The sequence below is a fragment of the Thalia democratica genome, unplaced genomic scaffold (assembly GCF_965202585.1).
Source record: "Thalia democratica unplaced genomic scaffold, ktThaDemo2.hap1.1 HAP1_SCAFFOLD_882, whole genome shotgun sequence".
Lineage (NCBI taxonomy): Eukaryota > Metazoa > Chordata > Thaliacea > Salpida > Salpidae > Thalia > Thalia democratica.
Window position 1 is genome coordinate 2,203 of NW_028139831.1, and position 14,955 is coordinate 17,157.

The window sequence follows — 14,955 nt, forward strand, 5'->3', positions numbered from 1 at the left end:
CTCAAAGGACTCGAGTTTCGTGCCTATGCACTCATCACGTTAACCTTTTTATTAATAAAGCCCTTAAGGTGGGCTCAGTGTGAAAGACTTAATTTATCAAGTTAAATAACTTAATTCTATATATATATATATATATATATATATACATATATTTAAGAAACGTTATAGTTTTTTGCATAATTTAATTTGTATCTTAACTTATGTTTTATCATATTACTGTATTAAACTAACAGAAGATCTGTTCTATTTAACATAACAGTGAAACATATGCATCAGTAAAAACTTAGTGTCTCATCAATATATATGTGTATAATATACTTATAACACTTAGTAAATTTTAATAAAGAGAGTGTCTCTTTAATGGTTTGCAGGTGCCGGTATATACTAATACAACACTACGTTTTTTGAAACAATTGTTCCACTGTTCTGATGAACAGAATAGATCCTCAGTCAGTATTTTACTATCTACTTAGTAATATGATAAAACATAAAATGTAGTATTTCAAAAAAAAACCGTATAATTGTTTCATATGCATTTTTGCATATAATCTAAACTTATTTAAAATCGAAATTCATTTAATTAAGCTCGTTTTAAATTTATAGTTAGGTATCAATGAAGTAAGCTTTGTTTTTTTAAGTACTTAAAAGTCAATTATACATGCTCTTATTATTAACTTACAAATCAATTTACTTCATATCTGTTACTTAAACAAAGTTGTGTCGTGTAGGAATAGCTGTTAACTTGAGTAGCACAAGAATTAGTATATTAAAACGTAATTTTTGTGTTAAAATTATATATTTAAAATTAAAAATCGTTTATAAGTAAATTGTTAATTAAAAAATATCTTTGTTACTTTCTAGTATTATTATTTTTTTAATTGCTTACTTAAATTGAAAAAAAAAACAAAAAACTTTACTTATAACTATATTACTTACACTGGGACAACTTAAACTGCTTGTTATCTAAAATATTACAAACATGTAGATAAAAAAATTATGAAAAGAACATTTTATTTTTATAATACGTAAAATTTAAGATTTAAACAGTTCCCTGTACTTTTTAACTTACAAAATTAAATTCACAAGTTCTAATAAAGTTTTATTTTTTAATTAAAATATATAGTTTTTCTTTAAATAAGTTAAATAGTTCCCTGTACTTTTTAACTTAAAAAATTAAACTTTTAAGTTCTAATAAGTTTTATTTTGTAAATTAAAATATATAGTTTTTCTTCAACTACTTGAATTAAATTAGTGAAAAAAAAAGGATAGAATATTGAACTATCTTTCAGATTACGATTTTAAAGTCTATATTTAATAAAATAAACACTATATTTCATCTGTAAAAAGAATTGATTAATAATTTAATTCAATTAAACAATATTTTTAGCAAAAGTAAAACTAATTTTATGCAATAAATAGTAAGAACATACCAAATGAGTCGATGCTTTATACTTTTTAATATAATCCGCTGTATCAAACAATAGAATAAAAATATTATAAATAATTCGTAAATTATAACTTTTCCAAATATTAATAAAATACTATTTTTTTCTTTGTAATTTAACAAAAAAAAAAAAAAACGAAGCACTATGAAATAATAAATTTAGAACACTATTAAACCTTGTTTTTTTTTCTATTGCAAAATAAGTTTCCATTTTATCATAAACGTTATTTCAGCATTAAATTTTTAGTCTTTTAATTAGCTTTTTAAATAATAGTACTTTTATATAAACCAAATAAAGTATAAAATATAAAATTGTTTATATTATACGAGAAATTTTAATATATATATTTATAAAACTGTTAATTAAAACTAGTAGTTAATGTTTTTGATAAATAGTCAAAGAAAATCATGGTTAAGCTTAAAAAGTATAGTATCGAAATTTTTAAAAACAAACAAAAAACATATTCACACTACTTTTGACAAACAACTAAAATAAGTTTGCTTCTGAATAAAATACTTTTGATATATAACTGTCTACTTTGCAAAAAACTTAAAATGTCACATGATATCATCCGGACTGATTAAGTTCAAAAATATTCTCATATTAGTAAGATTTTTGTATTACTACTTTGCTAACTTGCACAAAAGTTTCATACTTTCGCTTAATTAGTCATCTACCATTTCAAATTATTTTGTTCTTTTTATAGTCTTAAACTTTGAAGTTTTTGTTTCACTACCTAACGTAATTTGTAATATTTTTTTAATAATTGCAAACTTTTTAACTTGTTACAAATTACTAAAAGATTAAAAAACTGTGATAAGTATTTAAAATTTTACTTAAAACTACATTTCTTGTAGTTTTAGCAGAATGATATAATTGATGTCTAAGTTAGTAAACAAATATAACTAGAAAATTTAAGATATACGTTTTCTGTATCAAAAAACACAAGTTTTGAAATATATTCTAAGTTCAAAAACAAAAACTTAACATAACTACAGTCTTGAATTAATAAATATTTCCACTGCTAAAACTGAACAATATGTAAATTTAAATTAAAAATTAAAAATTAGAATTCTTGTTTGTTTATCTCAATGTAAAATTAAAAAACAACTTAAAAAAATTATTTTAAAACTTTTACACTGGTTCTTATAAATGCTATTAAGAAACATTAAAAATTTACTTTGTTATTTATCAAAGAGTTGCTGTCAATAATTTAATTAAATTTTAACGAAGAAAATTAAGTTGTGACAAAAACAAATTAATTTGCTAAAAATTTAAGTTAGTACATAAAAAAGTAAAAGGGTTAATTAGTGTGAATTTTAAACACATATACATTTATATAAAACATTTAACAAAAAAATTCTTAACAATTACAAACTTTTATTACAAAGTAAAAAGATTTAGTTTATAAGTCATTATTTCTTCATGTCAGTTTATAAACACGTTTGTAGAAAAAAATGAGTAGTTTCAAATATCACGAAAAAGCAAATGCCTTTTCAAGTTGTTATTAGACAGTAAGTTTTTTACGTCTAGAACTAATTTTGCAAGTGTAAGTCTCTTTTTTACTTTAAAAGGAGTCAGTCGTTTTTCTGTCTAATAAATATTGAATTTCATCGAAATATTAAGCGAGAAGACAAAGAAGTAAGTTTAAAAAAGCTTTAAATTAACAATCTTAGTGAGCAAAATTTCAATGTATGCTATTCGAAAAGTTAATTGTCACAGTAAACATATAAATTGCTTGAAATTGAAACTGGTTTTGTATTAGTATATGTTTTTCAAGTAAAATAGATATTTTTTTAGTTAAATATGTGAACTATTTATTTAAGCTATCAGAAGTCTAATGAAAAAAAAAAACAGACTAGACAGTAAATATTTAATTTTTTTTTTCAAACCTGCAAAGTTATTATTGTCTACGTTTTATGAACTTTTTTTTGTTTTACTATCTATATTTTTTAAGAATTTAAACAGTTTTTAATAACCAGCCTGATTGGTTTTTATAAGTTTAAGATAGATGTTAAAATCTACTAAATTTTAAAACTTTAATATTAGAAAAAGCTAGAATGATTGAAATAAATTGTTCTGCATGTCATTGAAACATTGAGTTAAAACTGTATTACAGTTAAAAAGTATGAATATGTATTACAGAATGGTATTTAAAATTTTGTATGGAACATTTCAAAAGAATTAAATTTTTGTAACACTGTTTAATATTAATTACTTCTAGTGTATTAAACTGTTGCTGTATAAAAAGTGAACTTAATTTAAAATAAATTTAGCAATACAATTATACGTCAGCTAAATTTTATGAAACTTAAATTTCACTTAAAGTAAAGCGCTATAGAACATGAAAAGCTAATAAATTTTAAGCACAAAACTAAATGGTTTTAGTGTTAAAAGGCTTTATTTTATGTGCTGTTTACCGTTTTAATAAAACTTTAACAGGTCAATAATAATTCACCGAACTCTGGCAGTAAATTAAATGTTCATTGTTTTTTTTTTCAGCCCTTTATTATTAAAAGTAAATGAGCTTTTATGTTGCATTAAAGCAAATTAAATTAGTACAAAAAAAAAAGCCATATAAATCTTTTATTATTCATAAAGTTACACACTTTAGATTTTGTTTAAGTTTTACAAAAATGTTTATTTACAGTGCTACTTAACTTTAAGAGAGCTATTATATAAACAATGCTCGTATAGTACTTTATAAAAAACTGCTTAAGATAAAATTAGAAATTTAGTATAAATCTTAAAGCCCTAGATTTTAAAAAGGATTAAAAAAAAATCATATGATTCTATTGAGTTTATGAATAAAACTTGCAAATACAACTTTAGTTTTTAGATTAAGTAAAATGAGAATAATAGTTATAGTATACACTGTGCTTATTTTTTCGAAAAACGAAGTTTTCGGAGGTTGTTTCATTATACAGTTACAAACTATTTAAATTTTTTATAATTCATGAACTAATTTAATTTATCCTGGTTTTGTTTACTCTATAAAACTTTATTTAAATACTAATATTTGTTTTTAAACTAATCAAATTGAAATTGAAATAAAATTATAAACTAATTGAAAAAAAAATCACTTGGTTAAAAGTTTATATAACTTTTATATAATGTTTTTTTGCGATTATGTTACTTTCAGTACACAATAACTTAATCTTATATAAAAAACTTATTGTATTAATAGTTAACCATTAAATAAGAATTGTTGTACGATACAATATATACTATTACAGAGTTTTACAAAGTTACGAATCCTACTTGGGATTGCAAGGAAGACTTCAACTGTATTTTACGTTGGGGTCCTCCAAAAGGTTATAAATGTCACGATGAAAATAAAGTGGGAATGAAAAATGATCTCTTCTACAGTGTATACCGTATAGAAGATGCTAGTCTTTATGAAAGTGGTTTAGAAGAAAACGGAACGGTGTTTGAAAAAAAATATTTTAAGTTTATACTTTTATTTAAAGTGACTGACACCATGTAAATATTACAAAGCAGCTGACAGAAAATGTTTATACTTTTGTTTAGTTCTATAATTTACTGTCACTTTAAAAAGGAATTAATAATGTTGTAACTTAATAACTTAGCGTTAAATTGTTATACTTTACACAATTTCATTTAATAAAAAATGGATTACTTTAACTTGAAATCAATAGTGCTCGAAAAAATAGTTTATAAATAGTTTTGTAAGTAAGCAAACTCAAATAATTAAAAACAAAAGAAACTGTTTTTTTCATTTTCTTATTCTGCTACGATTTATAACGATTTATAAGCTATAAACTATTGTGAGCTTCTAAAAATATGAGTTCAAAAACATAAAACTATTTCTTAAGATAGAAAAGTACTAGCGTTTAACACAAATTTTGTTTGTAAATTTTTATTCATTTCAGGTTTAGCTATTTTTCAGGATAGATAGCATCGAAATTTATATTTTTTACGTAACTGTTCAAAATATAGTTTTAATTGTTTGCTAACAAAAGATCCTAATAAAGTAACTTCACTAGAATATAAATAAAAACAAATTATACAGTAATCTTTCTTTATTCTACCAACATATGTTTCTGTGTGTCAACGAATCAACACACTTCAACTGGGTTGTTAATAGGAAAGATAACTAAATCAAAATTTACTTTTTCAAAATAAAAAAAAAGTAAATTTTGATTTAGTTATCTTTCCTATTAACAACCCAGTTGAAGTGTGTTGATTCGTTGACACACAGAAACATATGTTGGTAGACTAAAGGAAGATTACTGTATAATTTGTTTTTATTTTTTACGTATATATATATATTAACATTAAAGTTATACTTGGCTATGTAATTATTTTATAGTTTGTAGAAACTTTTTTCTGTTTTGTAGAATATGCTATGTTGCTTTGCTTTGTTGGCTTAAAAAATCTAAGCATTGTATAAGTTATTATTTAATGAAAAATAAATTTCAAATCACAATAAAACTAAAAAAAAAAGTTATCAAACTAAAAGACAAAAATGAGGAAAACGGTAAGTTTGATCCAAAGTTTTGCTTATAACAATGGACGAATATTTTTTTTAGATTTCACAGTATTGGCGAATGTATGAACTTTACAACTTGTTACTGTGACCTTACTAATAGCTTAAAACCGTATTTAAGCGCTATTGACTATTACAACAAATTTATAATTTTATCTACAAACAATAACCAAGTTTTATTGAATACTGATTTTGAAGATGATTTTGAAAATTATGGCGTACATGCGTGGATTGAAGAAACTGAACATAGTTTGTTAAACATATTTATTAATTATATTGTAAACGTACTTTGGCTCTTACAGGTGTATTTTGTTACTGGTCGTCGTTAATAGTTTGTTAATCACTTTTTTATACGGAAAAAAGAAAACAATATCTTTTTGAAAAGTTCACATAATACAAAGTAGTGTAAAGAGAGTAAAAACATACCTTTTCAAAACATTGAGATAACATCAATTTATAAAGCACTCAAAACAAGTTCAAATTAAAAAAAAAACTTTGTCTATAAATAAAATAACAATTCTAGTGTAGCCTTAATAGTTTATTAGGTAGTGGTTAGTAAGTAAAATTTAATGACTTAACTTTTTATTAAGTTTTTTAAAGCATAAAATACTTTAATTTTTAATTTTAACTTATAAATACTTTGCAAACGGTACAAAAATCTTAAATATGAACTATTGAATTTTTGTAATACTTATGTAGATCGTTATCTTGCTTTGTATTATTTGTAATTGTGTATAAATACAAAAAAAAAACAATATTTACATACTTGAGGTTTGAGATAATTGATGTTAAGTTTTTTTGTATTTAAAACCTACAAAATAAATTTTATCATTTATATTTTAGACTTTTTTAAACAGTAAAAATATAAACAAATCGTAATTACAACATAATTAAATATTCAGTTTAGTTAAGGTGCTAGTGTAAAAAAACATGGTTTGTTCGTTTTAAACAAAACAGTAAGATTTAAAAAGAATACTTGTTAGTTACATGGACCCCTCCAAAATTTAACTTGACATTGAGAAATTTAACAAGTGATGACAAGTACGCATATGTCAACCTTAAAATTGCTACGAAATATGCAACAATAAAACAAGAAACTAAATTTAGTGAGCTTGTCCAGTTTGAAGAATGTGAGTATCGCATTAAGTACAAAAATTTAGTAAGTTTGTTTTAGACTTAATAAATGTATATTTTTTCAAGCTAAAAAGTAGTTTTTACAAATTAAAACTTTCGTTTACACAAAGAACAAAATATTCAACATTAAAAGTATTTTATATACTTATTTATAAACATACAAAAAAGTTTTATGATCAAGCTTGCTTCAAAAATTGTACTTTTTTTCTGTGTTCAGGGTTCGAAAAACTGGCTAAAAGTAACTGTTGGTTTAAATACAACTGAAATTAGCTTACGAGTACATAGACGTATTAAAATTTCGACAAAAGCTTGTTTTGCTTTAAAAACAATGTGTTATAAAGAAAAAGTCCATCCACTTTTAGAAGAAAAATTTTCTGATCCCCAGTGCATCAATACAGGTTTGTTTTCATTAAGTAAAGCAAAAAACTATCTACGGTGTAAAAGTTCTATAACTTTAAAAAGTATTAGTAGAAGAACTGCATATTGCTTATATATATAGTAATAACGTTAAAAATACTTTACTATATCTATTTTACCTTTAACTGTATAAAACAAGATAACTTTGTATTGTTGATAAATATTTTAAATTGCTTACAAAATGATTAATATAAAGACAAAGTTATTAATGAATAAACATTTTTTAAATGTACTTGTACTCAAATATTATACTCTTTGGCAGGCTTAAAAACTAAAATTGCTAACTTTGTAAAAAGTTAAAGATTTACAGATAAAAACTTACACTTAAATGCAATTTATAGTTTAAGTTTATCTGAATTTATTACTATATAATGATAACCAATAAAGATTTTTTTGTTTTATCGACGGTTTCCAAATAACTTGTCTTATAAGATCTTTTAGTAAAAAAAATGTGTTAAATTTTAAATTAGATCAAAAAAGTACACTTGCGGAATTAAATATTTTATAGTTTTCAATGCCGTAAAACTATCTTTACTTTTTAGTTAATCTTTACTTAAAAAAGTTAGGGTAAATATTCATTTAGAGATATCTCATTTAAATCTTTTTTAAGTTTCAAAAAAAAAAAATGCGAAGTTATTTAAAGTTGTCATATATTTTTGCTCCGAAAATTAACTCTTATCATTTAGCAGCCTTATCTGCCTTATTGAGACAAAAAATTATCAATCATTTGATTAGATATCAGCCGAAAGGTACCTTTGTACACCAGGTTCTTAGACCAAACTTTTTGAGCGCTTTTTTATCATTAAATAAACAATATAGTTTATAAAACCTATGGCTTTTTATTAAAAAAATTTTTTTCAGAGATTTTATTAAAATGAATATAGATTTGATTGGCGAAAGTTGTCATTCAATAAAATATGAATTTTCAGCCTTTAGTATTTTACCAAGAAAAAGTATTTCTTTATAGCCGATTGACACAAAATTAAAACTATTACTGTGTCAATAATACTGATTTTAAATTTGTTTCGTAAAAGTTTAAACTGACTGATCTGCATTGGTCAGTTAAAAGCAAACAAAAAAAGACTTATTATTCTTTTTTTTTTAGACTTCATATAGAAAGACATAAACTTTGAAATATATCGCGTTGAAGCTATCCTTAGTATTCCAGTAAGTATCAAAGAAATTAAACACAACTCAAATGGCCCGTAGAATGTCTACCACAATATTAATATATTTTTATACAAAAAGTTTTAATAACAAAAAATAGCTTGTATATTTTATTTCTCACATGAACAAGGTAAATAATCTTGTTAAAAGTAATGTGATGTACGTTGAAAACTAGAAAGGTGTTTAAAGTATAAAGCAGATTGATCTTAGATTTCAAAACTGATGATAAGTTTTAAAGCTTTTATGGAATGACTCTTTTATTTTTATTTTGTCATTTAATTAAAGAAAAAAAGTACTTAATAATCAGTTCACGTTTTTTATAACGAAACCGAAACTTTTATATTGTTTACGGTTGCCAAGTCCGCACAAGTTTTGACTAAGACATCTTTTAATATATGACAGTTCAATTTCGTCGTCCAAATACTTCAATAAATAAACTTTTTAGTTTTTAAGCTCTTTTCTTTATAAGTAAATATTTGTAGGCTTTTAGTGTAGAGAGCTATCACTTTTATAAAAAGTAAGTTAAAATTCGACGTGTTGTCATTATTAATTTCGAATTGTTTTTTGAGTTAATTATTAAATTTTTGAGATATTTTTTTGTTAGTATCACTAAAAATGTTTTTATTCTTCTAAAATTAAAAATATGTCTAAATTTTACGCTTGTGTTAGTTTAAGGTTTTTAAATCGTATACCCAAAACTTAATTAAAATTAATTTTGTTGAAGTAGAAAACATTTGCGAAATTTATGAATTTAAAAGATGTATCTTATGCAGATTACATTCTAAACTACGATTTAAATTATAATAACTACTTTTATTAAAACTTGCTAAGAAAATGATAAAAGTAATTTTATATCTTTATAAAATACTCATAAAAACAAATTGCAAACATCTAGTGTTTTAATTGATGGTAAATTTATTCTATTAATCTCTGTATTTTATCATTGCTAAAACTTAGTAAGTATTTTTTAGCTTAGTATATAAAGTTTAAAGGAGAAATTTATTTTTGTTAATTTAATTAAGGATAAAATTTTTTAATTACTGTTAAATATTTTATACACGTAAAACCATATAGCATTACATTATTATTGCTTAAAACATCGTAACTTTAAAACCTTAATCATGTTATAAATTAGCTGCATAGCTTTAAAGTAAGGGGACTTAAAAATTATTTTGATAAAATCCTAATGTTTTTCAAAGTAATTATAATGTTATTCATTAAAATTTCTCTTAATATTTTGTGCAGATTTGACTATGTGTTTTTGTTGTGTTTTCAGAAACAGTTTTTTAAACAGAATTAGATAAACAAAATGTAAAAGGAAAATTACCGAAAATTGGAAGTTTATCAATTGAGAAGGGAGTTATGTGGGCAGGAATAGTGGTGATTATTCTGCTGGTTACTATTATATGCATCACAATTGTTAGATCAACAAAAAAATTAAAAGAAAGCATGGCTCAGTTTACTAGAAGTACTGTTCCTGAATCACTTGTTAGTGTCATGTTATTTATTTTCTTAAAATATATTTTTCACATACGTCCAGAAAAAAACGTATTTACACAATTTTTATTTTGTTTTTTATTTATCTTTTTCTTTGTATAATCATGCTCTATTGTTAATTTAAAAATACGTTAATTTTAAATCAGTTTGAAAAATAAATACACGTTTACTGTTCTTAAACCATTTTACTTTTTATAAAAACAATATCAACAATTGAAAGAAAACTATAATATTTATTAGATAAAATCTACAAATGACAACAACCAAAAACATGAAGGGTTGGTTGTGTCCTATGAGAAAGTATACGAAAAAGCTGACGAAATTAATAAACTGTACAAGTGCTATAACTTTCTAGATTATGTGGGCAACCTTTCTAACACACAATCTTATTGTAGTCAACAAACTATTTCAACTGATGATGCTGAAAAGTACAACTAGTTGTTTTAGAAAACATAAATACTTTGAAGATCACGGCTATACTAGCACATTTGATGTTTAAGTATTTTATCAACTCGGTATACACTTTATTGATCTGAGTTGAGCTGTGTGTTAATTTCAAACTTTGATTGTAATATAACACCCGAAAACACTAAAAGAAAAGTTGATTCTGCATATTATTAGCTATGTGACAAATTGTCAGTTGCTTAAAAACAAATTAGTGGATATTTTTGCTTTCTTTAAACATTTCTGTTGAAAATAATTAGTCTTGTAAGATTTTAATTATTTTAAGTGAATAAAGCTTATTGTTTATGTTGGTTAAACCTAATTATCTAGGCAAAAAAATTCAGCTTTACAGTTATATAAAATAATTAAATAAAACAAAGCTAAATAAAGCTGATATTGCGTAATAGATGAGTTGATTTTCATAAAACAACTAATAAAGCACAAATTTATTTTACGATATTTCATAAAATTAACAAAAACTTAAGTTTTTGAAAATTAAACATAGACATAATTTTTCAATTAATTTTTTTACTCACATGTTTTTATTAAAGTTCAAAATTTTAAATTAAACTTGTTTCCATCTAAAAGCAAGGTAATTAGTTATTAAATAGTCAGAACTTAAAACATCTATATCTTTATATCGGACGAAAAAAACAGAAACTTTATTAAATTTGTATACTTTCTAAATTTAAAATGTAAGTTTTTAATTCGTTTTTACTTAGCCTGATAAAAACAGTACGATTTTATGCATAACAATTTTAGAAATATTAAGTATAAAAAAACATATTTGAATTGAGAACTATGTAAAACTCTTTTATTTTGTTTTGTAAAAGTATTTTCATCTTTTAAAAGTTACTTTAGTAAATTATCAAAATATTGAACATCAAAAAACTACTAAAATAACTAAATTAAAACTTATAAACACTGTAGATAAATTATGTCATATTTAGTATATATAATGCTTAGTAAATTGTAAAACAAGTTTTATATTTTAATGTCTATATCAAATTGTGTTACATATACTTTTGTAAAACTTGTAAACAAATTTTTAGGGTACCTTAGGTTTTCGTGACTTTGAATTTCATTTAGTTTTTATAACTTTATACTCGTAGTATGTGTTCAAGGTAAGTTTTGTTTTTCTAAACTATAAAAACATTTAAAAGCTTGTGTTTTTTATATTTTTAACCTATTTACAGTTTAAAGCTTTTTTTAATGTGGTATTTATTGAAAAGAGTTTTCGGAATTCATTGTTCTATTTTCTACTTTATTAAAGCATCTTAAGTTTTTAATTTTAAAAGTTTTTTAATATAAATATTTTAAGTTTTTATTAATATAACTGTTTTAACAAATATTTAGTTAAAAAACTTTTTGTCTAAAAAAGGTTTCAGTTTACTGAAGCTTTTTTTTTGTTGTAATCATAATCAACAGTTATGCTTAATTATCAAGCTTCTAAGACTTTCGCGGTATTTTTAAACCGGAATTTTTGAGGTTTCACACTTAATTAACTTAAAAAAAAGCAATGAATTTTAGTTCTTTGAAATCTTTAGTTATCATTCTAGTAAGTGTTTATTATTCTAAGTTTATGAATCATTTTTTTAAACTACTTGAAAAACTTTCTTAAAATTCTACTTAATCATAAGTCACAAAACAACTTTTCTAATACGAACACTCTTAAAAATGTTCATAGTTTAACTAAACATAGTTTAGTTTACATACTTTGCAAAAGATATTAGTACCAGTAGTAGAAATAATTTTGTAATTAAAAACATAAATAAGAATGAATTTTTTATATTGCTTCTTACTTTCATAAAAAAAATGAATAGCCTTTATTAAACTAAATCTCTGCTGAAAGTATATACAGTTTACCTCTGCTTTTAATACTTCAATTTTTAGTAGCTACGTTACAGTTTGAAATTTAAAATAATACAAGGCTTTATGAAAATTTGTAAAAAGTGTAATAATGTAAAATAATTTTTTATACTTAAAATCAGATATATTTTTTACGGAAAAATGTTTTGAAGCATCTAAAATGTAAGCTAAAATACATAGTGATATTGTTTAACTCCAAAATTATCTCTATAGCTAACAAACTGTAGACGAAAAGGGTTTTCCGACCCTGTTATTATTTTTGTTTTAATTTATTCTTTTAATGTCTAAATATACATTTATAGATTATTACTTACATTGAAACTTTTATAGTTATTTGTCTTAACTGTAAAAGATTTCTCAATTTACTGAAATGTAAAGAGCTAATTTGAATAAAGATGTGCAAATTAAATATTTTATTAACAACCAGTTTACTGTCTATAAATATTATTATAGTATTATATATAAGCAACATTGTTATATGCAGTTTAATTTTTTATTTTACTTAATAAGGTCGCAATTTTTTATCACCGATGCCTGGTTGTAAATAAACAATTAATTTGCACATCTTTATTTACATTTAAACTTAAAAAACTTAAAGATTGTAGTTATATAAAATAAGATTATATTTTAGAAAAAAATTAATAATTTATTAATACTAAATGCTAGAAGTACTGATTAATTCAATCCAAGAGTTTGCTTTGGAAGCGTACCGATACAGAATTTCAAAACCATTTTCAAATACATACATGTTGTTAAAAATTTTTATCGATATATGGTAGTATTTTATTATGTTACCTTTTGTACTTTAAAAATTTTGAGTTTCAAGCTAGATGTGTTAAAGCAATAGGAAGTTGTACAAAATTAGGTCAATAGCCGTTATAGTTGTAATTGAATGTTTTACAGTTTGCTTTTTTTTTTCAACTACTAGTTCCAAATTTTTAAACAAAGTTTTCAAAACGCTTGTTTTTACAAAATTCTAGTATACCGTTTTATATACTGACTTAAGATTAAACAAAATGAAGGCTGTTTCGTATTATAAAAAAAAATATCTGTTTTTAATAACACAAGTAACTTATAGTTAAATAAATATAATCAACATTATGGTTTTAATAAGTTTTTAGCAACTTTTTAGATTTTTTTTTGAAAATTTAATTAAGAAACTTTTGATTTTAGAGTATTTTTTAACCTGCTTAATCAATACATACTATTACTGTTAAGTTATTAACTTATTAATGACAAAGAGTTATACAAAAATGTTTTGTTAAAAATTTATAGAGTCTTAAAAAAGGTTTAAAGTCCGAAATATAGAATGGAAATAGTATAAATAGGCAATTCGAAGTTTAATAATAAAGTTTTTATAAAGTTAATTTAAAACAGTTAAATATCAAACAAAATGTAAAATTCTTGCTATAAAATATACCTAGAATAAATCAGTCATCTACTACAACACGTTTGTTGCAGCAGTTTTACGTTTTAATTGTAAAAACTAGCAGTTTTATAGTACTTTTTTATTATTTTAAATTGCCAGCAACAGTTTAACGACCTTTTCGCATCTGTTTGTTGTAAACTTAAAAACTTGTTTAGTTTTCTATATAAAACTTTTCTTAAAAGCATGTCCAGAAAAAACTATTTTGGTACACCAAAGATTTTATTATTGAAAAGTTACAAGGTTGTTTTCTTCAATTATATTAATCATAAAAAACTACAAATTTGTAAAATTTTAAGAAGACATTTCTACAATGAAAAATTGAAATTAATCATATGATACTAGTAATTAAATTAAGTGTATAACAATAACATTTTTTTTTATTTTTAACAGATCGCGCTTATATCTTTACTAATTAATATGTTTTACTATTTAGAAAAGACCTTACTTTAAATGAAATCCCATTTTATGTTTTGATTGTTTTTTAACTAGCATTTTCAAATTATCTTAAAATAAAACAAGTAATAAAATACAACAAGCTAAAAAGCTAAAAAAAACTTAGTCTTTTTTTCTAAATGCTTGTTTGTATGAAGGGTTTCTAAAACTTTAATAGTAAACTAAGCTTCCGCTGTTTTGTAAGTGATGGGCAAAATGTTTGAAAATATTTATTTAGGAGAAATTTTAAATGCAAACTTTGATAAAATGTATTATTTTTTTAAAGTTTTATTAAAATAAACTCATAGTTAGCAATAACTTTTATTCTTAATCAAACAAAAAATTTAAGCTTAAAAAAGTTACAGAATTTATATTACAAGTTATAGCTCTTTATAAAATATTTTTATATTATAATAAGTCACGAGCTGAGTTGGGTCGCTGGCCGAAATTTGTCTTTTGCAGAAATATGTTTGCAGTTACGTTGATTTCTATTAAACCAAGCAGGATTCAATAAGCTTAATCTTAAAACATAGAGCAAACAAATGTGGTAGAAAAAAATTGTAAGATAATTCTTCCAATAAGTTAAAACAGGTTTTATTTCTTATAACAGC

At 22.8% G+C, this 14,955-nt stretch overlaps 1 protein-coding gene across 1 annotated transcript; it reads left to right on the forward strand.

Annotated features, from left to right (window-relative positions):
* Window positions 1–4,282: 4,282 nt before the first annotated feature.
* Window positions 4,283–10,608, forward strand: LOC145847317 (uncharacterized). Its single transcript, XM_082953569.1, has 7 exons — window positions 4,283–4,355; window positions 4,682–4,895; window positions 5,999–6,204; window positions 6,939–7,114; window positions 7,307–7,487; window positions 9,968–10,161; window positions 10,411–10,608. Exons 1-7 carry the CDS (start codon window positions 4,295–4,297, stop codon window positions 10,606–10,608), a joined length of 1,230 nt encoding a protein of 409 aa, XP_082809695.1. The 5' UTR covers window positions 4,283–4,294.
* The last annotated feature ends 4,347 nt before the right edge of the window (window positions 10,609–14,955 follow it).

Excerpts from the sequence above, each read along its gene's own strand:
- LOC145847317 (XM_082953569.1), top strand. The coding sequence starts at position 4,295 with ATGAGAATAATAGTTATAGTATACACTGTGCTTATTTTTTCGAAAAAC. Across the intron at positions 4,356-4,681 it reads GAAAAACGAAGTTTTCGGAG|AGTTTTACAAAGTTACGAAT; the intron begins GTTGTTTCATTA and ends ATACTATTACAG. Across the intron at positions 4,896-5,998 it reads TTTGAAAAAAAATATTTTAA|ATTTCACAGTATTGGCGAAT; the intron begins GTTTATACTTTT and ends TATTTTTTTTAG.